Here is a 26,568-nt window from a genome sequence, read left to right on the forward strand (position 1 = left end):
CAGGGTGGCCGAGCGGTTCTAGGCGCTACAGTCTGGAACCGAGCGACCGCTACGGTCGCAGGTTCGAATGCTGCCTCGGACATGGATGTGTGTGATGTCCTTCGGTTAGTTCGGTTTAAGTAGTTTTAAGTTCTAGGGGACTGATGACCTTAGAAGTTAGGTCCCATAGTGCTCAGAGCCATTTTTGAACCAGTACCGCTCCGGCGGTCCGTCGTGTAAAGCGGGTATTACCAACACCGACTCAAAGGAAGGCCTCGGCACTTGTTGATGACGTCACGTCAGCTAGGCACGGCGAACGCCAGGTCAGTTGCAGGCATACTCATAATGGTGGTGTCTCCCTCTCTGACACAGGAAAATGTGAAACTATTGGCGGTAGTTGACCAACACACATTGTTCTGAGAGATTTCTGCAATCAATTAATTGTGCAATTCATTACACTTCTTAACAAATAGTGTTCTCCTGAACTTCAATTTCCATCTGTTTTAAGGATGGACATACAAAAACAACTTCATGGTCCAGCAGCAACAGAATTCGTGCTTCTTTACCTTATTTGTAAATCTGATGAAGTTACGTTTGTACTGGGCTGCTTTTACAAGAAACTGTGAACATATTGGTGCTCTTCTTGCGATTGCACACGTTGGGGCCGGCCGAAGTGGCCGTGCGGTTAAAGGCGCTGCAGTCTGGAACCGCAAGACCGCTACGGTCGCAGGTTCGAATCCTGCCTCGGGCATGGATGTTTGTGATGTCCTTAGGTTAGTTAGGTTTAACTAGTTCTAAGTTCTAGGGGACTAATGACCTCAGCAGTTGAGTCCCATAGTGCTCAGAGCCATTTGAACCATTTTGAACCACACGTTGGGTTAGGGGGTGGGGGACAGAAGAAGAGGCAAAAGAGAGATACTTATTTTATCAAATAAAATTTTTTTTATCTTATAAAGTTTATCCTTTCAGTTGCGAGAAGGGAATGTTTATCTTTTCTAAGGTGCATGTTTAAAAAAGTTTCAGCTCAGCAGTATTTTCGAAGTATGAAGCTATTTTGTTTCCTGCTTAGAATTCCTTTCGTTGAAAACGACTGTAATCTAATGACTGGCAACAGTTGGACATTTAGACATGTAAATTAGTTCACATTTCCAGTGACAATGTCAAACGAAAATAAATAAATAAATAAAAGAAACGAGTTAATTGTAAGGGGGTTGGGGTAAGTTTCGATAACAAAAAAAATGGTTCAAATGGCTCTGAGCACTATGGGACTTAATATCTATGGTCATAAGTCCCCTAGAACTTAGAACTACTTAAACTTAACTAACCTAAGGACAGCACACAACACCCAGCCATCACGAGGCAGAGAAAATCCCTGACCCCGCCGGGAGATAACAAAATGGATCAAGTAAATATAGTTACTTGAATGTAAAATTTCCGAAGCTTGCAATGGGGCAAAGCATCTTCTCATATTGATCTACGTTTGTTTCGACAGGATTCAGTAATACAGAACTATGATCTTCATTTGTAGCTTTACGATAGTAAGAAAATCTTTCATCTAAATAAAACTGCAGAATCCAAAACAATACCAAACATTTTGTCCAAAAATAAGAGATTTATAGTGATAAGCACGCCCAGGCGTTTCTGCCTACAACAGGCCCGGCGTTCGCCGTGCCTAGCTGACGTGACGTTACCAACAAGCGCCGAGGCCTTCCTTTCAGTCGGTGTTGGTATTACACGACGACCTGCCGCAAACGGTAGTGGTCTAGCGCAACGGCTATCTACTGGTAGAACGGGTGAAACTCCGAAAATTAGCACACACATTGTCCGCGCGCCAGAATAGAGAGTAGTTCTAAGGTCCCTATTACACGATGAAAGTGTACGCAGCAGCGCCCCAAGAGTGCATACCTGTAACTACATGCTGGTTGATGTAGACCTATTACACCATCCACACGGGATATACCTGGCGGACATGCACAATAGACGGTAATATCGCGCGAAACGCAGTTAGAACCGTCTTCTCTCTTGTAATGTCGTTCGTGCCACCGCCCGAAACAAAAACAAAAAAAAAAAAAAATGGTTCAAATGGCTCTGAGCACTATGGGACTTAATATCTATGGTCATCAGTCCCCTAGAACTTAGAACTACTTAAACCTAACTAACCTAAGGACATCACACAACACCCAGTCATCACGAGGTACAGAAAATCCCTGACCCCGCCGGGAATCGAACCCGGGAACCCGGGCGCGGGAAACGAGAACGCTACCGCACGACCAAGAGCTGCGGACCCGCCCGAAACACAAGGGGACCGTGTGAGATATTGAAACGTCATTCCTTGAAATTATGTATGTGAGCTCAAGGCTTCTATTTAATAAGAAATTGTTTTTTATCGTTATTTATGAAGTAATTGTTATTCTATTATGTAGGTTACTACTGTTCTGAATTACAGACTCGACAGTTACTTTTGTATTACGACACTTTTTTACACAGGTACATGTGTATTTAATTGCCACGCGATGCGCTTGACGAAGAGGCTCTCGACGACCTTCTTACACAGCTCCCCCACCCTTTCATACTCTGTGGTGATTTTAATGCACACAATGTACTCTGGGTCTCTGCAACTACCTGCCCTCGGGGGAGAGCAATTGAGAGGCTTCTCATGTCATTGTGAGCGTATCTGCTAAATATGGGACAGAGCACACACGTTTGCACTGCAACTGGGTCATTCGCTACCATCGATCTCTCGCTTTGCTCTCCAGCCCTTGCTCACATGGCTCAGTGGGAAGTGGTCGCCGACTTGCATGACAGTGATCACTTCCCTATCTGGGTCCACTTGCCAGATGGGGTGGAAACCGACAGGAAGCCACTGTCATGGGTGCTCCGAAGAGCGGACTGGACACTTTGCAGACAGCTAGCCCAGTATGAACACTGTGCCGATGTTAAGGAATAGGTGGATCATATTACCAAAATGATCCACCACGCTGCTGCAGCATCCATTCCACAGTCCACAGGACAACAGAAGAGACACTTTGTCCCTTAGTGGAGTGACGAATACCATTCTGCAGTCAGGACTAGGCGTGCGGCTCTGCATAGGTTCAAGTGTCGGTCAACTGCGGAGAATCTTGCAGACTTCCATGTGGCGAGGACAAAGTGTCGCCGGATTATTCAAGAGAGCAAGAAGAGGTCGTAGCAACAGTTCCTGAACACCATTACTCGTTCCACAAAGAGTTGTAAGGGAGAGCATCAGGCGAATTTCTGGGAGAGGCGGGAGGTGCCCCATGGCTGCTGTAATGGGGAACGGAACTCTCCAAACCAATCCACAAGTCATTTCCCAGATGATGGTGGCCTATTGCACCACAGTTACTGCAACTGTCAGTCAGGATCCAGCTTTCCAGCAACATAGAGCGGTTGCTGAAAGGGGCAGTTTGGATTTACAGTCTGCCTCTGGTGAAGATTACAACTGCTCATTCTCCATGTGGGAGCAGGATTATGCATTATCTGCAGCTCATAACACATCCCCTGGTCATGACAGAATCCATTTTAGTATGCTGTGGCACTTCACCAACCGAAACAAAGGTACCTTCCTCACACTTTTTAATGCCATTTGGGCGTCAGGTCACTATCCTGACCTGTGGTGTGAGGCCATTTTGATTCCTCTTTCAAAACCTGGGAAGGACAGTACGCACCCGAGCAGTTACCACAGTGTTGCCCTCACTAGCTACCTGGGAAAGACCTTGGAGCGGACGGTCAATCGCCACAAGGTCTGGATGTTAGAATCCAGGCAACTCCGTAGTCGCTTTCAGTGTGGGTTCAGGAGGTATCGCTCCACCTTTGATAACCTGGCCTTCCCAGAGGCGGCTATACAACAGTCTTTCCTGCACCGGCATAACCTTTTAGGTATATTTTTTGACACCGAGAAGGCCTCCGATACTAATTGGAGGCATCTTATCCTCGAGCAGCCTCATGACCGGGGGTTTCGTGGTTGTCTTCCCATTTTTACTCGGTCCTTTCTCTCGCCACGGTAACGTCCTGTCTGATCGCTTCGAGCTGGAGAACGGTGTCTGTCAAGGTAGTGTTTTAAGTGTGACTGTCTTTTCCATAGATATTAATAGTATTACGTCGGCAATGCAAAGTCTTGTCCAGTGTTCTTCGTTTGTGGATGACTTCTCTGTGTTTTTCTCCTCTTCCAGCCTTACCACTACAACACGTCAGTTTCAACTAACTCTTCGACGCTTGGATGAATGGGCGCAGAAGAGTGGTTTTAAGCTTTCAACCGAGAAGTCTGTGTGTGTTCTTTTTAACCGTTCTCATTCCGTTTTAAACTTTCCCGAGTTGAGGATGAGGGACACTGTTCTTAATTTTACACAGCAGTAGCCTCGCGACCGCTAACGCAACATAATTGCCGACATAAGACTCGAAATCATTTCTCTACAAACACGAAACTTAAGCTACGCGAAGCGTCCTCTAGACCGCTGATTTACTAGAAAGAAACATATGCAAAACCATATTTCCAAATGCGAACACATACATTCCTACAATCCAACAGGCCTCTGCATTCGCACGGATGCTGCTGTTAACAGGAGACATCAATCGTTACCACCACGGACTTTGCATACACGGAATCATAACGGAAAACCGGTCGCATATATGTTTATCATTATACTTACAATTAAATGTTACGATGGCGCCTTCAATTGAACAGCATCCCAGAATGAGCGAAGTATCGGAAATACACCCTCTTGTCGGCAGTGGCTCTGGAAATAGCTGTACTGTCCTTACAACTGGACATACTCCCCCATTGCTGTCACAGTACTCCAAGTCAAATCCTTACCTTCCCTACAACAGGGCATACTCATCTCCTTTCCACAAGCACACACACTTCATAAACCTGATGCTCAAACGCGAACATATCACGCACCCACCTATAATAGTAAGTATATTACTTCGTCAATAACTGATTTCTTACCGTACGAAATAATACCGATCGAAAATCAGCGATGGGCATGCATGTCTCTGAAGTTCTTCTTTTGAGTCCTACCACTGTGTCCTAGAAAGAGACATGTAATCGGTGACACGTTAAAGAATAGAAAATCGATCCCAGCAACTAGCGCATGTTACTGTCACAATCAGTTTTGGTTCTACAGGTGCACTCAAGTATCCATGTTAAAACCTATACCCTCATTACGAATCGATGTACGACGTTACCTCTGAATGAGGTCGTTTTTTCTGGACAAGTACCGTGGTGATGATCGTAGGAATACATATTATCAGCCAAGGATGCAGCCTGGATAAAATCACTGAACTTTGAAAGTGATTTGGCTCAGGAACGTGGTATGCTAGCGCTATTTGTGACTCCATCACACCGCAACCAACTAGATAATTGATTATTTTTTGCAACGCATTCTGTCTCGAGACCATATCAGACGTTCCGCGATATATCCGCTGAGCTATAGTCAATGGCAGACAGTAGATGTGCTGATTGAGGTTGTAAGAAGAAAATTATACACTAATTTCTCAGATCTCTAACGTTACTCTACATGTTAATAATTACGTCCATTCAAATACATACTCACATAGGCTCACACCCACAAGTCAATCATATTTAACGCACTCTCATATCTCTAAACGAGTCACCTTTCTCGAACCTGTCTGCTACTGTAAAATTATGACCTGGTTTTATTAATCACGCCCTACACATCTCGCAGTCGCACCCATTTCTACAGATTTCCACAAGTGCTCGTTCCAATTTAAGTCCGAACTGAGCAGAATTCGGAGAAAGACATATTCAACACCTTCTGCAACCCGTGTAGAAACAGATCGAGCTGATTTACTGCAACAGGACCGTGTTGTGACCATGGAAATGCGCTCAATGTGGTACGCCCCCAAACTAGATACAAATACTACAGATCCACGTCCATTCAAATCAATCAGCACAAGAGATAAAAATTACGAACTATAAAAGCTCACACGAATTAGAAGTCACCAAGGTACCGATGCGAGCGCAATGACACATAGCGGCGGTCGGCCTCCAGGGCGAAGAAAGAGATTTCACAATACGTCCCCGGAATACTGCAGTTCCTTCTCTAAATCCTCGCACAAACGAAAAAATGGCTGACATCGAAGTAAGTGTCCAAGGAATAGAAAAGCAACTGGAATCACTGGACCTGACGGGATACCCATTCGATTTTACACAGAGTACGCGAAAGAGCTTGCCCCCCTTCTAACAGCCGTGTACCGCAAGTCTCTAGAGGAACGGAAGGTTCCAAATGATTGGAAAAGAGCACAGGTAGCCCCAGTCTTCAAGAAGGGTCGTCGAGCAGAAGCGCAAAACTATAGACCTATATCTCTGACGTCGATCTTTTGTAGAATTTTAGAACATGTTTTTTGCTCGCGTATCATGTCGTTTCTGGAAACCCAGAATCTACTCTGTAGGAATCAACATGGATTCCGGAAACAGCGATCGTGTGAGACCCAACTCGCTTTATTTGTTCATGAGACCCAGAAAATATTAGATACAGGCTCCCAGGTAGATGCTATTTTTCTTGACTTCCGGAAGGCGTTCGATACAGTTCCGCACTGTCGCCTGATAAACAAAGTAAGAGCCTACGGAATATCAGACCAGCTGTGTGGCTGGATTGAACAAACAGAACACCATGTTGTTCTCAATGGAGAGACGTCTACAGACGTTAAGGTAACCTCTGGCGTGCCACAGGGGAGTGTTATGGGACCATTGCTTTTCACAATATATATAAATGACCTAGTAGATAGTGTCGGAAGTTCCATGCGGCTTTTCGCGGATGATGCTGTAGTATACAGAGAAGTTGCAGCATTAGAAAATTGCAGCGAAATGCAGGAAGATCTGCAGCGGATAGGCACTTGGTGCAGGGAGTGGCAACTGGCCCTTAACATAGACAAATGTAACGTATTGCGAATACATAGAAAGAAGGATCCTTTATTGTATGATTATATGATAGCGGAACAAACACTGGTAGCAGTTACTTCTGTAAAATATCTGGGAGTACGCGCGCGGAACGATTTGAAGTGGAATGTTCATATAAAATTAATTGTTGGTAAGCCGGGTACCAGCTTGAGATTCATTGGGAGAGTCCTTAGAAAATGTAGTCCATCAACAAAGGAGGTAGCTTACGAAACATTTGTTCGACCTATACTTGAGTATTGCTCATCAGTGTGGGATCCGTACCAGGTCGGGTTGACGGAGGAGATAGAGAAGATCCAAAGAAGAGCGGCGCGTTTTGTGACAGGGTTATTTGGTAAGCGTGATAGCGTTACGGAGATGTTTAGCAGACTCAAGTGGCAGACTGCAAGAGAGGCGCTCTGCATCGCGGTGTAGCTTGCTGTCCAGGTTCCGAGAGGGTGCGTTTCTGGATGAGATATCGAATAATTGCTTCCCCTACATATACCTCCCGAGGAGATCACGAATGTAAAATTAGAGAGATTCGAGCGCGCACGGAGGCTTTCTGGCAGTCGTTCTTCCCGCGAACCTTACGCGACTGGAACAGGAAAGGGAGGTGATGACAGTGGCACGTAAAGTGCCCTCCGCCACACACCGTTGGGTGGCTTGCGGAGAATAAATGTAGATGTAGATGTAACTATAGATGTAGAATAGTGTAGCGTGCTGTAGCGAAGCATTCCTAGCGGTATAGCCCCTTCCTCACCAGCTCTCACCTCAAACTGCTACTGCTACTCCTGGTGTGTCTATGACACGATTCTGTTAAATATACAGACACCGCAGAGACCACTTAAAGTTTCATCACCTATACTCTAAGCGAATTATCGTATGAGACCTCCTTCTGGTCCTGCTTCAAACTGTTTTCTAACACCAGTTTGTACACTGCTTAAGATTTCTTTTTCTCCCACGACTTCGAGTCTGTGTCAGATTCTAAACTCACATTAAGACGTTCTGAACCACAACCTCTCACAGAAAACTATACATCATAGTGTGTAAATAATATTCTTACGGCGGATAGCATAACAATGGATCATTTTTGAATAAAACACACTTACATCATAAGGAAACTAGAAGAGTTTGACAGAGTTGTCGAGAGTTTCCAAACTACCATCCGAAAGTGATTGACAGCCTCTACATTTAAACTCATCTGCCACAGTGATGGAATAGATGATGGATCCGCAATTCCATTTCCACTCATTCCTCATACTGAACTCATGTACCCAATCACTGTTTCGTTGCTAGCAACCCCTGGAAGTTGCCGTCCATCCACGAAAACTTTTTCCCCAACTCAAACAAGCCATATCAGTCAATCATTATCTGCTTACCAACGCAGGGATGCGATGGAAAAGACACCATCCATGTACTCTAATAATAAACATGAAACTTTTACACTAACTTCAACACTGGCCAATCAGGTGACAGCATGTTTCCACAATTTCACTATCTTAGCTAAACCATCCATTCTCTACTTGGCGAGTATCATTGCGAACATGGATAGATGACAACTCAGCACGCCCGTTCACAGTTAATTCTCAAACACTTAAATCATCATAGTATACAAGACAGTGCTCTACATATTTCTAAGACCTCGAGCATAGTACTTAATTTACGATCCATCTCTCTGCGTATGGGAGTCACAGAGCATTCTCAACTCTAAATTATTGTTCTAGAGTCTCGTATCTGTACTTGGAAGGTATTGATAAGAGAGAGAGAACATAAACACAAGCACTCCTAAGACTACAACGTTCTGTACTTAAAAACGGGCTGTAATGCTATATCGCTATATTGTTAGATCTATTACCTTTCCGGCCTATCAGACATACATCCTTCTTCACAGTTTCTCTACGCTGAACTATCTTATCGAATCGTAAAACGAAAAAACTACTTCCGTAAAACATTTAGTTTGCATCATATGAGCACAATATAGCTTTGTGGAGACGTATAGTGTCCGCTGTTCACATCCGATTACAGTTCAGAAATTATACCATGCCTGCATCAGGCCTATATAAAATGATAGTAGCGGGGGATACCTCCTATAAGGCAACAGATAAAACGCATAGCAGCAGCATCCGATATGTGAAAATTACAAGTCAATCCGCCACTAACTCTGTAAACACAACATATGTCAGGTAAAAATGTACATGGGGATTGTAGCGCGTCACAAGCTCATACCGACAACTTAGTTATGACGCTGAAGTCTCGATTTTACACACACAAGATGCGACAGGTGCTATTGCATAAATCAAAGCTCGTGTCAAGTTTCTTCACACATGAGGTGGAAGTCCTCTGATGACAAACGGGTTTACCGTTAACGATCGCAAGTAGACAGTGCTTTAAAACATACGGAACACGTAGCAGTATTCCAGTGGAATGCGAGCCATGTCACGCGACTGATGCATCCGGACAGAACACTTGAAAATAAATTTACCTCCATCAGCTTATCCTTCTCTAGAACGAATCCGTCAGCCACTAAATCGTACCTCGTTACAACTGTATCTCAATCGATCACCCATTCCACTCTCTGTTATCCTTTAACGCAGATGAAAGTAAATTTAGAAATGAATAGTTCTCTGTCATTCCAAAAAACATCAAATACAGTAGCGTTTGTAACTGGTGCCTCAATAGACATACAGTATAAAGCTGCCTCAATGGGAAAAAATTGACGGCCTCCCTTGTTCCCTTTATTTCGATGTCCTCGTTTTCCCGGATTCCTCCTGTTGCCGCATACTTTGTCCCATATACAAATTGTTTGGGGCGAACCATATGATAGCAAAGTACTTCCTCAATTTCACCGCATATGTGTCTATATTCGATCAATTTATACCTATTCCCTAGTCATTTTTCGCAATTGAATCGATTTTAGGTAAGATCTATCCATGTGAGCGTGACAAAACATCTCGTTCTGTGTTCTAAAATTGATTGTAAATGTAGCACAGCTACCAACACCTAGCCCAAATGCACTGACCGGGAGGCATAATACAGCACTGTACTCGACTGTACCCAGTCACCTCCACATTCAGAGAGCATTTGCTATGCTTTCTGTATTGTAATTTTACTGTAGCAGACAGGTTCGAGGAAGCGGACTCGTTTAGAGATATGAGAGTGCGTGAAATATGATTGACTTCTGGGTGTGTGCCTATGCAAGTACGTATTTGAATGGAAGTAATTTCTAACATATAGAGTAACGTTAGAGACCTGAGAAATTAGTGTATTTTTCTTCTTACAACCTCAATCAGCACATCATCTACTGTCTGCCATTGGCTATAACTCAGCGGATATATCGCGGAATGTCTGATATGAACTCGAGACAGAATGCATTGCAAAACATAATCAATTATCTAGTTGGTTGCGGTGTGATGGAGTCGCAAATAGCGCTAGCAAACTACGTTCCTGAGCCAAATCACTTTAAAAATTCAGTGATTGTATCCCTAGGCTGCATCCTTGGCTGATAATATGTATTCCTACGAAGGCTATCATGTTATGTCCAGAAGGAAGACTGTATTGGGCGATATTTTCGTAAACAGGTTCTGTTGAGGTGGGAATTTTGATGTATTTGATAATGTGGAGAGAACTTTGCGGGTTTAATAGTCAATTCAATTTAGTGATTTATGTAAAATAACCGCTGGAAGTCTGAGAAAGAATAGGTGGATGGTGCTTCGAAACTAGCTGCATCAGTAATTCGGCGAGTAAATTGGATTAGAACAAATGATAATGTTGGATTCATTAACATGCTTTGTGCTGGTATATGAGAACCTCTACATAGCTGTGCGAACATTTGCGTATGTTGAGAGCAGGATTGGTATAACGTGATGGGGTTAGGCCTCCGAGGAAGACTGCATTGACGTTATAGTGCGTTATTTTCGTAACGAGGTTCTGTTAAGGCATGAATTTATATGCATAAAAGCTGAGAGAATACGAAAACTAGTACAAAAGCGCACATTAAGTATTTCTGGGGAGGCTATGGTATTTACTAGAGTTAGACTTGGTTATTATTTTAGATAGCAATGTGAGTTGAGTATAAGAATAACATTGCTAGATGCGTTTGCAGTGTTATGTAGCTATGCATTTTTTTGCGGAGAGGTTAGGTTAGTGGAGGTAGCCCAATTGATCTTCTTCCCGCCAAACTTCAAACTTCCCACCAAAATCCGTCATCTTAATTGACGTCACTGGGGGAGGGGGGGTCTGTGACGTCACGGACGACATCTTGGATGACGTCACAGGTGGTGTGTCTGTGACGTCACGGCCACCATCTTGGAATTGGGGTAGTGTCCCCTTTCTGCCACTACTGTTATGGGCTTAGGTGCACAAGTTTGTTTTCAGGTAGTGGCAGGGTTGCAAGCATTGCCAGTGCTGAAAGTCTATTCCCTGACAATGTGCTTTGAAGAAAGGTTTTTATCCTTTTCATTGATGAGAAACAAGATTCAGATTCGAAACTGGAAGATTCAGATTCAACTCTTCTAAGGGGAATTGTTATAATTATTCTTATTAGTTCACTGAACTACATAAAAGTGTCTAGATCCGAGTTGTTGTCTAGTAGAAGTTGCAACATTGCAACAACGCCAACTGCAAGTTGAAAGTCTGTTCTGCTGTAGACTACTGCTTGCTCCATTCTCAGTTGTGCCTTCAGTAACCATAGGTACATTCCAACAGTAATGTCAAGTTCTCTCTCATGAAAATTTGTCAAAAATAAAGAACTTGAGCTTATATCTATCAATTCTGATCATTCGTGAATAAAAATCTTTCATTCATATGAATTATTATGGAATCACAAACCTCTTTCCAACTGCTGTTTTTGTTTTCTGATTGTCTTTTCTTCTGATTTTTTTCTTCACAAGATGAAAATTCTTCAATGGCAGTATCTCTTATTCCTGTAATTATATCTTCAAACACAAATAAATATTTTCTAGCGGTTTTTGCTTCAAGATTCTGATGTAGTTTCATAAAGAGTATGTCTGCATGTGGCATGATACTATGAAAACATTCTAGCCAAAATAAGAACTCAGGGTGTTTCAAATGTGATAGGAGGCTGCAACTTTCCCCTCTGGTTTTGTCACCTTCATTATTTCTTTTAAACACTTGATCAGACTTTCTTTGACCTCTTTAACTTTGTTAACTGTCTGAATGTTAAACACTCAACTTGTAACTGCTGTTCATGGTAGTCTAATTTGCATAACACTGTCTAGCACACTTGGTCTTTGTGACCATTGGAGAAAAATGTTGGGAAGCCAGAGAGATTAGAAAAGATTTGCTTATAGATGCAGCATTTTACAGGACCAGATTAAACTGATGAGGGTAGCAGTGCATACACTAATCCCTATGATAAATCTGCTTAACCCTTGGCTGAACACCATTAAACGCATCTATCCTGCTGATGTCACATCCACTGTCAAAGCAGTGGATCTTTCTACATTGTCAATACACACTTCATATGCGCTGCCTTATGCACATAGTAAATTTCGTTCTATACACTTCCATACGGTTCAGTTTTCAACCCCACAATTTCTCAATATCATAGAAAGCCATTACAGCTCCGTAAAACTGTTCAGACTCATAGTTGCAAAAATTGCTAATTAGAAGGTGCAGCAATTTTTCACGTATACGCAATATGAAATGCATGCATCCCACAGCATACACTAAAGCATTTCTGGTATCACTAAGTGCAAAATTACAGTACAAAGGTTCTTTCTTGAACCACAGATTGTGCCCATGAACTACTGGTGAGATTTCAAGAGAAAGAGGTTACATTATAAAGCACACACACAACATGTCTGCTACAACAAGACACAAATACCTCAGATCAGAAGCAAAAGAAACAGATGTGCTACACCACTTAGAGGTTAATATAAATATTCCACTTCAACAGATATACAATACACTAATAACACAGCTATAAAATCATTTGCTGGAATATCTTATTCATATCCTTCCACTGAGCCAGGTGGGGTGTTAATGATGCCTCCATTTTTTTCTGTCTTGGTATACTAGACCTTAGTATAGTTACAGAGGAAGGTTGCTTTTGTTGTCATGACACTGAGTTACCACTCAGGTAGACACTCTCCTCTACCACCAGAAAACAATTCTTCAATATTGTACAATGGTTTCTCTTTTAATTTACATATAAAATGTTATTTTCACATACTAGTATGCATGGGATTTGACGCTGTGTGAAGTGTTCAGTTTCTTTTGTTCATAAAGCTGATTTCGGCTATACAGTGCACAGATTGTTTTGTGGTGAAATAAACAGTTTCTGTCTTTGGGCAATTTGATTTCAAATTATTATTTTTGATCCATGTATACGAATGCTCGTTAGCTTGTGTCCCATGTGCTGCAACGTAAATGTGGCTGTTCTGGCCTCCAGTGGTAATGGTTCGTGGGGTGCATGTGCAAGTTTTCATTGCCTGTAGTAGATGCTAAATCTACCAGGTGGCTATAATTAAACTTTCCCTAGTTAACACATTATAACACGAAAACTAATTACTGTAGGAGTACCAAAGTTGGTAGCATTAATGTCAAGGCCATGGGGAAGAAAAATAATTCAGAATCAATTCAACTGAAACACTTTCAATGTGCTGCTACAGTGCATCATACCATTACATACGCCGGCCGGAGTGGCCGAGCGGTTCTAGGCGCTACAGTCTGGACCCCCGATACCGCTACGGTCGCAGGTTCGAATACTGCCTTGGGGATGGATGTGTGTGATGTCCTTAGGTTAGTAAGGTTTAAGTAGTTCAAAGTTCTAGGGGATTGATGGCCTCAGAAGTTAAGTCCTATAGTGCTCAGAGTCATATGAACCATTACATACCAGTTTCATTACTGATACAAAAGGGGCTCAATAGGCACCCATCAGTGTCCAGATGAATCTTACAGCATAGGTTTGCGTTCTGCACAGCAGAACGAATCATGTCCATAGGTATGCTGGCTACCTCTCTTGATATGCTGCATTTCAGATCAGCACATATGTGGATGTTCTCCTGGTAAACCCTGTCCTTCAGGTAGCCCACAACCAGAAATCACAGGGAGTGAGATCATGTGATTGGCTGATAATTCGATCGTTTCCAAATGTGTTTCGCAGAAGCAGGTGAAATTCACAAGGGATGTGCAGTGAGGACCCATGTCGCATGAAAACTGTTGTGTTCAATGTGTCTCTTTCCTGTAGGGCGGGTATGATGTGCTGTTGAAGCACATGGAGAAAAACACTGACTAGTCACACTGAACGTCTTTGGTCCTTGAGCGCCAACCTGTTCAAAAATGAATGGGCCAATGATGAACATAGCCGTGAAGCCACACCATGTGGTGTTGTGCTCACCATACAGGAGAATTTCATGCACAGTGACTAGAGGTGAAGCTCATCACACTCGGCAATTCTGTGTGTTCACCTCAACTGCCGGAGGAAAATGATTTTTGTCTGCCCATGGAATGGTCTGGGGCCAGCTCTCGTCATCTACATTCTTTGCGAGAAAGTGGAGAGCGAAGTCAACACGTCGTTGTCCGTCTTGTGGTGCAAGCTACTTTACGATGTAAATCTTGTACAGATACCATCTAAGAATGGTTCAGAGCACCTTCTGTACGGAGGACTATGGGATGTTCAACTGTCGTGACACAACACGCGCTCTGCCTGACAATCGCGAATTGAGTATAGCGTTGTCTGCCATAGCAACAGAGATTTCATCAAACATCACTGGTTCAACCGGTCGTTTTCTCTTCCTGGAGGGACGCCCAGTTCTCCAGTTGATTCGAACTTCTTCGTCATGCTCCGCGCAGCAGGCGGAGAAAGAGGATTCTTCCATAATCCTTTCATCTGCCGATATTCTGGAATTGTAGCTGCAGCAGTACTGTTGTTTTGGTAATAGAACTTCACCAATAATGCCATGCTCCTTTTGTCCAAGTTCATGTTAATCAGTCAACAAGTGCACTGCGACTGTTCGTGTATGTGTGATAATGAATCACGATGACTGATTACGGCACCTGGTGGCCATAGCTGGAACTGGTCGGTGGCGCTCCGCCGCATGGAAATCATGCTCCACATACCCCGTAAATTAATGCTACCAAATTTGGGACTCGTACGCTAATTAGTTTCCGTGTTATAAAGTTTTAAATATGGAAAGTTTAATTGTAACCACCCGGTATGTCATTCGGGGGATTTAATGTTTTGTCCAAGGATGCTAGAATTTTGTTTTGTTTTCATTGCAACATCAACAAAGAAAATATCTTTGGGGCCTGTCAGATGCAGAGTTTGACCAGTGTTGAATAGTTGTTGCTCTGTGTATTGTGTGGGGTGTTGTGTAGGATGGCGAAACGTCCAGTCTGTGGGACGATGCCCAGCTTATTAAACAATTCTGTTGAAGATAAGAATTTTTCGAAGATAGATATTACGACCGAAGAAGTGAGAAATATAGAGCTGTTAATTTAGTATGTGCACAGTGTTTAACTTGCGACTGTTCTATATCACATCGTTTTAACTGTTGCAGTTTGTTATTGGAAGATCATTACAGTCGTCTTTCGTGATCCCCGATCCAACACTGTCAAGGCGACATTGTACATTTCGGTACTCAGGCGAACAGTGGAGTGTCACAGATGAGGTATGAGCTGTACAAATGTTATTAGTACAATATGGTTTATTACCTGAGAATTTTTATGTTTACTCATAGTGATCGGGAGGATTCACCATATTCTTCCACCCTGTCAGTTTGAATTGTTAACATAACTGTATCTTCAACGGCGGTGCTATGGACCCACTGATGCAGTTGTCCAACATTGGAATATTGTTAGCGTTATATACGCATTTCTTTCATTGCATTTGATAAGATCTCCGTATAATAATTTGGACAACTTTTCTATATCCCACGGGTAATTTATGATATACATTTGAAATCGCAACTGCGTTGTCACCCACTCTGATGGGTTGGTTATCAGAGTGTGTTATAACTCTTTCAGTCATTTTTGTGGCATAGTTAGATTCGTCAAAGTGAAGTGCTGATCATTTTTTCATCTGGCGTTGGTTAACCTCTCTGTTACTCTCGAACTGCTGTTGATGATTACAACTTATTTCTTCTGTGAATAAATGTATTGTGTGGCTGTGATTGATATTCCTAATTGTTAAAACAGTGTCAGAAAGATATAAATGTGTTATCTTCCCAAATAATTCTAATTGTTTTCTTTCGTGCAATTAATGCTTTCTGCCCAAGAAAATTTACCCTAAGTATTATAATGTAGGAGTTCGGTGAATGAAATGATATCAAAAATTTATTGTTTATTATGTCGCCAATGTCTGCAGTTCTGATGGCAAAAGGAACTTAATCGAATTGTTTTATCAGGCCTGTTTTACAGTTTTTTTAATCTAAAATTTCATTAATATGCAGTCCAAGGATCTAGAAATTTATATGCTGTTTATTATTTTTTATTGGTAAACTACATTCATGGTACATGTTAATATTGACAGTGCAAATGTGGATAAGCTATGTTTTTTCCAAAGTTTAACGCTGCTCCACTGTACAGACTTCAACAGAAACTTCATACAAGCTACTGTTTTCTGTATGGATGTTTCTTGATCCATTTGGAAATAACGCTTGTATCATCTGCAATTTTGCCTCTTAATTCAAGTAAAATGGTTGAACATCAACAGCAATGGGCCCTTGCTCGAACTGTATGGGATGCCCATTGTGGTTTCTCCTCACAAAGAGACTAGCCTATGTCATCCCTATTAGTATTACTGAAGTATCCTATAGTATACGTTTCAGCAACCTCATTTTCAAATAGGAACTAAACCCCCCCTCGTTGAACCATGTATTCTATGAAATATTCATGTGGATAATAGAATATAATCATTAACCCAATCAAATGCCTGTGATTTATCACAGCAGATTCCCATTGATTATATGTAATCATTATAGTTTTTCTTGTTTGCGTAGCGAAAGTATAAGTAGCTCTCTCGGCAATGCTTGAGATACATAAGCTGTGATTAAGCATCTCATATTCTTATAGGGAGCCAAAATGGCATACTTTAAAATATCTAGGGAAACTACCATGAACTAATTATGTGACTGAGAACATATCAAGGGTCAATGGAGGTGTCCGATCCCACCTGTCCCTTTGACCCGTGACATAAGGGTGTTGCGGTGTGTAATATCATTATGGTGCCAAGTTTAGTTTATGAGTTGGTTGTGTTTGTAGATGTCGTCTTGTTGTGTTACGGTGCAGAGTTTACTTTGAGTTGGTTGCGTTTGTAGAGGTCATCTTGTAAGGCTTCTTTCCCTGTTTCCCTTTTAAAAATACTTCTTATTGATTTAATTTTTCACACCTCTTCTTCAATTTCTGGTAACATGTATGTGATTTGCTACAGCTTTGTTTAAAATGTTATAGGCCTAGTACTGATTATAATGTGAAAGTAGGTCTGCTTTAGGATTCTTACTTGCTCTGTCTGGTCGGTGGGTTCCTCTTATTTGTTTGAAGATCTTTTAATGTCTGTAATGATATGAGGTCTATCTGAAGACTTCCTAGTATTGCATCTAACTTAGGGTAATCACTGAATGAAAACAACACACAAAGAAAGAAAACTTACTATCTTTTGGAGTAGCCAGATGAGAGAGGTTTTCTTTTCTTTTTTTACTCTAGCTTGAAAAAGAATTACTCTCAGAGCTAGCAAATTTTCTTTATTATTGCATGGCATATCCACTACGTAACGCATCTGGTGAGCTGTCTCCTTTAATCTAAAGGTATTTACGTTCTGTTGAAATTTTTGGGAAGAATTACTTTCATAAATGGTTACAAACTTATTCATTAATATGTTGAGTTTACAGCTGGTATCAGCCTCATTAGAAACTTCATCCCACTCAACATTTTTTAAGCTGTCCTTAAAATCTTTCATTGTTTGGTCATTTATCACCCTCATTGTTTTGACTGTTTTTGGACTGCACGTATTACTAAGTTATGTAATGTGAGAAAATGTTCTATACAATCTGACAATCCATTTGCTATGGGGAGAGGGCGGAGGGTGGGCATGCATTTGCTTAACCTCTGCTTGTCCTGTGAATATATTATCCATCTGTTTACTACCATCCTCAGCTATGTAAATAAGGTAGCTTCTGACACAGAATTATATGTGGCTGACTTGTCTAGATAAATTCCTTGTCAGATTACTTTAAAAAATTTACATTGGAATCATCACAAATCAATAATCCCTTCTTTCTTTCTGTCTGTAAGGCATCATGGTTTTTCACAGTAGTTTCCTGATCCGGTGATGACATGGGTACTGTAACAGTAACTTTCAGGCATCCATTCTGGACAGCAATATGGAACTTCAATTTTGAAGATCTCAGGTGTTAACTGTACCTTTGTCTTTAGTGTGAGTCCTTAAATGAATTCACAGTTGCAGGTGTGTCTGTTTATATGCTGAAATGATTAAAGCATGTGATTCAGAGATACACTGTGAAGTGAAGTGTGCATGGATCAAAGATAAGGCAACCAGCACAAGTTGTAAATAAAACCTTGACAATTAATTCCAAAACGGTGAGGCTGCGCACACAGTATCTTGACTTTCCCAAATAAAACCCAACAATCTTGTGTTGGCTGAACATTGTATGTTTCTACTTGCCATTCAGTGGGTTATGCGAAATTCAGAATACTGGCCACAGCTTCAGTCTGTTGGAATTCAGTGGTCAAGGAAGCTACGGTAATACAAGTGGCAGACATTCTGGTCAGCTGAGACAAAGGCTTCCATCTCAACAGTTTATGGAGACCATTCTTTTCACGTCTACACTTCGAGCGAAATTTTTTTTCTGAGTCTCTGCGTCCTGGTATTACAGCACCTGCCATCCATTATAATAATTAACCATCAAACTTGTAGGCCTGTGGATTTGCTTGTCTTGACATGTGCTAGTTTTATTAGAGATGCATAAATTTTGTGTATGATTGGCAATGTTGTGCTGTCTTATTTGTGAAGCATGTGAATGTTGCTCCACACTTTGTCTTTCAGTCATTTGATTTTAGCATATCAGTGTATAAACAGATGTGCGTGGACACAGATGAAGTATTGCTGTCCTGGATGCAAACCTGAAAGATGATGAAATATTGTGACCCCTGGGAAACTGTCAAGAATTACAAAAATTATCTTGTCCAATATTAAATCAAAAGACATGCTTCTGTAATCTGGTTTGTACAGAATTTACTTATTTCTATATTCTTGGATTTACATTAATTTTTGAATGAAAGTGACAACCCTCCCTCAATCTATGTTGATTCTTCATCAATTTACAGCTAGTTTGTAAGCATTTACTGTCCTACTAGTTATGTTGAGAATGACAAAAGACATCAGTTTCTTTCAAACACCTGAGGTCTTCCAAACAGGCTTAACAACTCATTTACTGTACTTTTGTCTCCCTGTTATTCTTGTGAAATAAGTTAGCTTCCCACTTCCATCTACTCTTCTGTGATAACATCTACATGACTACTACGCAAGTCACACTTAAGTGCCTTGCAAAGGATTCGTTGAACCACCATACTATTTCTCTACCGTCCCACTCCAGAGCAGCACATTGGGAAAATGAATACTTAAATCTTTCTGCACAAACTTTGCTTTCTCTTATTTTATTAAATTGGTCTTTTCTCTCTATGCAAATAGTCCTCGACTAAATATTTTTGCATTTGAAAGAGAACATTTGTGATTCAAATTTTGTGAAAATAGCTCACCAAAACAAAAAATGCCTTTTGCTTTAATGATTGCCACTCCAACACGCGTGTCATAGAAATAAAAAATAAGCTGCTCTCCTTTGAACTTTTCAGTGTCATCCGTTAATCTTATCTGTGCCAGAATACTCCAGAGCTTGGGGGCTCAGCATTCATTTGCTAAGTATGGGCTTGGCGACCCCGTTGCGTGTCTTGACTGACTTGACTGCCTGGATTGCGAGGTTGGTAAAAACCTCTATAAAAACGTCTAAATCTTAAGGTGAGCTGCGTGCCGATGAGATGCATGGTTTTGGAGGTGCAACAGTCGTTAGCGGGCAACTTCTGGGGAACCTGCCACACATCAGTTGTATAAGGCTTACCTAGGCATGTGGGGCTCTGTCTATGTGACTTCTATTTTCCTAGCTGCTCTTCGGACTGAGATGGATCCTTCGATGTTTTCTTTTCCTTATTCCAGCGGAAAGGGTAGATCGCAGATGGGTACCAACACCCAGTTAAACAAGAGGGCCCATGTAGCAAGTCCTCCTGATTCTAAACTTATTCAGAGTGGTGGTATTTTTAGTGACAGAGCACATTCTGCTGGCTTCATAGTCGAGCGGAAAGAGGGTAGTTTTGTAAAGGTTTCGTGTCGTCCTGTATCCGAAAGGGCTTAAGGGGAATCTGTGGCTCTTTAAAGTCAGTCAATCACTTGCGAAATGGAACATTGTTAGTGGAAACTTCTAATTCCCAGCAAGCAGTTAACCTCCAAAAAGCTAGATGTCTTGGAGAGTTTGCAAGAGAGACAGAACTGGGGATTATGCAAGACAGACAGAACTGCTCAAGACCTTGAGGTACAGCAAAGGTGTTTTGACTTCCAGGGATGTAGTTGACCTTCCCAGAGAAGAACTGAAAAATGAGTGGGCCCAAGGAGGCACTGTTGATGTACAAAATATAATGAAAAGGGTGGATAGTAATCTAGTGGAATCAGACACTCATACTTACGTTCAACAGCACGTAACTTCCAGAGCATGTTGAAGCAGGTTTACTTCACCTCAGAGTGCAGCCTTATTTCCCAAACTCTAGGCACTGTTTTAAGTGCCAGCTCTTCGGATGTAAGGGAGAAGCCACTTGTGGCAATTGTGGGAAGCCTGCCCATGAAGGAGTTGGTTGTTCATCTCCTGTGAAATGTGTCAACTGCTCTGGGGATCACTGTGCCTGGAGAAGGGACTGCAGTGTCTTTCTTGAAGAAAGGAAGATATAGGAAATAAAAACCTCTAATTGTACGGAGAGACCAAAACGACCTACAATGCCATGCAACCTCCTACGTTCGCTACGTCCTTTGTGTCTTTTTCTTAAACAGCCTTGCCACCTGCATCTGCCAGTGCACTTTTCCTGCTGCCCATACCTCCACCTAGGACTTCGGACAAGGATGTGGTTGCCACTGTTGTGGAGCTCCCTGCTCCTACAAAGTTTCAGGCTGCTCCACCATCCATTGCTGATACTATCACAGCCACAGTTGTGACCCCAAAGCCCACTCAGGGCAAAATATCCCAGAAAAAGCATCAGCCATTGACAGAACTGGGAAGTCAACCGTCCAACAATGTCAAACTCTCAGACAAATATCTTGATTCTTCATCAGAGCTAATGGATCTTGATGTTGGACTGGGGCAGGAATCTTGCCCCAAAGCTGAGCACCACAAGCAGTAGGTTCCCCTCCCAGGTGGAAAGACAGAATGAAAGTGCAACCCCCACGATAAATGGCTCCCATCCTTCAGTGGAATATAATGGGTTAAGGACACATGTAGAGGAACTGAAGCTCCTCACACACAAATGTCCAGTATGCTTGTGTTAGTAGGAAACACATTTTAAAGCATCTGATGCCCTCATCCTATGGGGCTATACAGTCTGTTGCAAGAATGACCTGGCTGGGGAAAGGGCCAAGGGAGGAACTACTGTGTTTGTAAATAACTCACACCATTCATCTGCTCTCCCCTTAGCTACTAACCTGCAAGCAGTTGCAGTTGAAATTCTTGCTCCTTGTATTTACCTCCGTCTGATGCAGTAGACTCTCAGGTTGTCACCAGTCTTATGGAACAACTCCCCCACCCATATCTCCTCTTGGGGACTTCAATGATCGTCGTGTCTTGTGGTGCTCAACCTCCACTTTCTCTCAGGGTTGGGTTTTGGAGAGCCTCATGACGTGCCAAGAGCTGTGCAGCCTAAACATTGGTTCTTCCAATCATTTCTGTGCTGCTGCTGCTGCTGCTGCTGAGTCATTCTCAGTCATTGACCTATCTCTCAGCTCTCCAGTCGTTGCAAACTCTGTTCAGTGGGAAGTATTGCTGACCCAGTGAACGCTTCCCACTCCACATTAACCTACTGGACGGAGGATTGTTTCAACAGAACGCACTGAAACAGATGGTCAGCAGGGCTAACTGGATGCATACCTTGGGGGGAGTGATAAGTGCTGTTAAGCGATCCAGGATGGATGTGCAGCTGTTTGACTGTTTACACCCCCCGCCCCCCTCCCCGGCCCCAGAGGCTCTGTATTCAGTTGCTGGATATGGGATTGGCGACCCTGGGTTCCTGAGTGGAGGCTGGTAAGTGCCCCCTTGTGAAGGGGACCCCCAGTTGGAAGGATCACACCATCGGAGAAGCTGGCAATCGTGGGGGATTTTCATGCAATGAGTCGATCATTATCTTTGCAGACCACATCTACCAAATGTAAATGGAATGAACCTCCAGATTCAAAGACCCTCCCAGCTTCACCACAGTTCCTTGTGGTTCCACGTACTGAAGACAGTCAGTCCTTTGCAATGGTAAATCCGTTTTTAATTCACAAAGGTGTTGATGCAATTGCCGGCTCTGTGAGATCCTGCTTTCGGTTACGGAATGGCACTTTGCTTTGGAGACTACTTCTGATTCTCGAGCACAACAACTGCTTGCTGTTTCACTGCTCCACGGCTATCCTATTCATGTCGAGGCCCACAGACCTCCGAATTCTTCTTGTGGTATTATTTACACTAGATCGTTCGACTGTCTTAGCTAGGTGGAAATCCAAATATACCTCTCTGATCAGGGTGTCATTGCCGTCCATCAGGTGATGAAAAAGATAGATGCCTGCTCAGTGTCCACACGCTCTCTTTTTCTCACCTTTGACAGAGTGGTGCTTCCGTCTATGATCAAAGCGGGCTGTGAAGTTATCACAGTCCAAACGTTCATTCCAAACCTGATGTGCTGCTACCAGTGTCATCGTTTCGACCACATACGAATGTCTCGATGACACCCAGCGAAGTTTGTAACCTGTGGTAGGGATGCGCACGAGAGCTATTGTCTGCCTCCTCTTTCCCACTGTATTAACTGCAATCTCGACCATGCCTCCTCCTCTCGAGATTGTCCCATATATCTCGAAGAGCAGGTTGTCCAAGAGATCCGGGTAAAGGAAAAAGTACCTTACCTGCTCGCTCGCAAGTTACTGGCTAGTCATAAACCCTGTGTTCTACCATCTGGCACTTACGGTACTGTTCTTGCTACATCTGGCTCCACGAAGGACGTGGCCATGCAGACATGCGACCTCAGGTTCAGCACTGAGGTTGTGAAATCACCTAGTGTCATGATAACATTGCTGCCTCCTCATCCAGCTGTGCAACAAGCCATCATACTCTCGCCCCATGGGGAGAAGTCACTAGCTACACAAATGGCAGGCAGGAAAGGACAAAAGGGATACTCCTGTGAGGACTTCGTACATCCTTCTAGCCGACCAACACCTGAGCCTTCCTCTGCTAACCGGAAGGGCTCAAAGATGTTTTCCCCTTTGCCAACTCAAAGATCCTCTTTGATGGTGTCGCCACGTGAAACCTGTGCCCAACTGACCTCCGCGTCGACGGTGCGCACCACCAACTGTTTTTCTGCACTGGACTCTGCAGGCCAACAGCAGAAGAAAGCCGACACTTATGTAGACTTCATGGAGCAGGATCCTCCTGCCTCCGTGCCCTGTAGCAGCGAGCCTTTGCAGTATGGCACTTGGCAGCCACTGAGGTGACAGCCCTTCATTTTTTCATCGTCACGAGTCTCCTCCAATGGAATGTTAGCTTCCTTCGATCCAACAAAGAGGATTTACGGCTGCTCTTTGAATCGCAGTGTCCACTTGTTCTCTGCCTTCAGAAAACAAAATTGCGTCCTCACGACTGCGTTGAGCTTTTGCATTTCTTCCCAGTCCTTTTTGATCTTGCCCCAGAGGTCAGCAATCCATCTCATGGGGGAGTCATGCTGCTGGTATGGGATGATTTTCATAGTCAACCCATTTGCCTGACTACCCGTCTTCAAGCTGTTGCAGTTATCCTTTTCCTTCCTCACTTGGCCTTTTCCCTTTGTACCGTTTACATCCTTCCATCTTTCAATGTCACCAGGGCAGACTTCCTCCAGCTTATTGGGCGGGTACTTCACTCCTTTCTACTGCTTGGTGACTTTAATGCACACTATTCCCTTTGGGGTTCTCCAAGAACTTGTCAGAGAGATGTCCTCTTGGCTGACCTTCTCAATCAACTTAACCTCTTCTGCCGTAACTAGGAGCACCCATGTTCCTTTCAGACTCCTCGCGCACGTATTCCCATTTGAACCTATCCTTCTGCACAGCCCCGCTTGCCCATAGTTTGGAGTGGTCTTTTCTCTCTGACACATACTCAAGCAACCATTTCCCATGTGCTATCTGTTTGCTGACTCCTACCCCACCTACATGCGCACCCATTTGGTAGCTTCTTCAGGGTGTATACGATCCGGGAAAAACCTGGGAATTTTTTCATCCGGGAGAAAACCGGGAAAAACTCTGGAATTTTTCAGAATTTCGGGAATTTTTCATTGTTTTAGCTTTCAGTTAAATTTTTGTAATTTTGACTGATAAAAATTGATTCTGTTGCAAAGAATGTTACTGTATCCTGCTACTGGAAAATGATACTGCAGCAATAAAATATGAACGAGAGGAAAAAAATAAAACTTTAGTGGCAAAGGAAATGCGCTATTTGCAACAACAAAACACCGCGCACGCATAAGCGTGTGCAAACAGCAAAAGTATGTCAAAGGCCTTAGGACAAAGACTATGTAATACTTCGTAGCAATAACCTGCTTTCTATGAGCGTAATGCCACAACGGCTTACATTAGGTTCGTTTGACCAGTTGTCAGCGGGCTCTTGCGCATGCCCAGTTGACTCGCGTATGAGCAATACCTTCTCCTGCTTCCCGCTACTTGAAGTGTGGCTGTTGGCTGTATCGGCAGTAAGCAGCAAGCAGCCAAATGCTAACAAGAAACATTTTTCTCGCGCACCATAGCGTGCCAGATTCGCGCATGCGCAGAGTTTTCTGCGTTGTAGTGGGAAGGGGGTTAGTCTCCACCTGACCCCTGTTTGCGTTAAGTGATTTCGCTATTTTATCTTCGTTTACAGCTCCCACTTCAAATGAAAACAAAATGGATTTCTGCGGCCGGGAGCTATCAGTTGAATTATAATACATTCACATAATTACGGAAGGCAAAAATATATTATTAGTTTCAGTTTTCTGATTTTATTTTATTTCCAAATTGTTAGCATTCAAGCATTAATCGCCTTGCAGAACAATGAAGTTATTTTTGTCAGTTTGCTAAAGAAATTGGCTTTATTAATCTTTCCACTGAGGCAATTAATTTATTTGAAACGAAGTGTTTCGTTCCACAGTATTGGCTAGTTCCAATTGTTCGCTGAATTTCAAGTGCACGTTTTCATCTTCTGCCATGTATGGCATTATGCCATAATAAAAAACCAAATATGACATAGTACAGTATTGGTACTCCAAGAATATTTACACACCAAAAACCACACTGAAAAGCTTAATATCAGAAGGGACCTACTTCACTGTGAATCTCGAAAAAACCAGTGATCACTTCAAGCCGAATTATGCATTATGGTTTACAAAATTCCGATGCTCTTGGAGTATCCTCTGATGTCCTGCTTCTTCTGTGGCGTAATGTAAGCTCTCTTAGTGCTTTGCACATATGAACATGCGGGCTTCCTACACCACTGCAGCTGCGCACGCGCAATAAGGCCTGTTTTCTGGCGCTGTCTGGCAACTGGTAAATTGAACCTATTTCTCGGGATGGTATTGTGAACGCTGGTTCGAAAAGCGTTACTTTCAAAGTAAATTTCTTTTTACAGAAGATGAATTATGTTAACTGTGAGGAAGTGGGATGAATTTCTTAAATCACAGAGCGTTTAAAACTGAACACTTTGAGGACCAGCCACGTAGAAGACGAGGCATTTATGATATTATTTTAAATTTACTGGCACATTAGTGTGATGTATCTTAAAGTACAACACACACAAACTAGATCAGTATTACATGTGATAGCATAGCTTCTCTTGTAGCTTATTAATCATCGATACCAATATTATATGTGAAAGCTTAGCTTTTCTTGTAGCTATATTATGTATGTTAATGTAAACCATTAACTTTTCCTCTTTGTGTATTCACGCTACATAGCAATGGTCTTGCTATTGGCTGACTACATCGCGTGTCCTATGCTCTGAATATCTGCTGTCATCGGCTGGCGACATCACGTTGCATGAGATATGACTGGCTTATAAAAGGACATCGCAATCTCGATTTCAAAGCTCCGGAAGCTAACGTGGTGTGTTTGGTGCAATTCGAATTTATACTTTCGTAATACGAAAATATGCAGCGTGTATGTTGCTGCACATCAGAGGTCTTTCCAAAACATCTCTCCTTTTTTGTTTTCATCAAAAGTCTCCCCAAAACTTCTCCCCCCCCCCCCCCCCCCCCCCCCGTTTTTTTTTCCTGGGAAAACCGAATGTCACTTAGTATGGAAAAAGTGTATTTTCGCCCGGGAAAAAGTATGTTTTTTAAACAGGATATCTGGGAATTTTTTTTCCTTGTCCACATATACACCCTGTTCTTAAGGCTGACTGGAGGCTTTACTC

The 26,568-nt window shown here is 42.6% G+C and overlaps 1 protein-coding gene across 1 annotated transcript in view; it reads left to right on the forward strand.

The window, feature by feature from the left end:
* Positions 1-14,989: 14,989 nt before the first annotated feature.
* Positions 14,990-26,568, forward strand: part of LOC126195168 (E3 ubiquitin-protein ligase rnf8-like) — a 151,071-nt gene continuing 139,492 nt past the window's right edge. The window contains exons 1-2 of the mRNA XM_049933680.1: positions 14,990-15,329; positions 15,415-15,525. Of these exons, the coding sequence (XP_049789637.1) occupies positions 15,234-15,329; positions 15,415-15,525 (207 nt within the window). The 5' untranslated portion in view covers positions 14,990-15,233. The remainder of the gene's footprint in view (positions 15,330-15,414; positions 15,526-26,568) is intronic.

Source organism: Schistocerca nitens, chromosome 7 (genome assembly GCF_023898315.1).
Source record: "Schistocerca nitens isolate TAMUIC-IGC-003100 chromosome 7, iqSchNite1.1, whole genome shotgun sequence".
NCBI lineage: Eukaryota > Metazoa > Arthropoda > Insecta > Orthoptera > Acrididae > Schistocerca > Schistocerca nitens.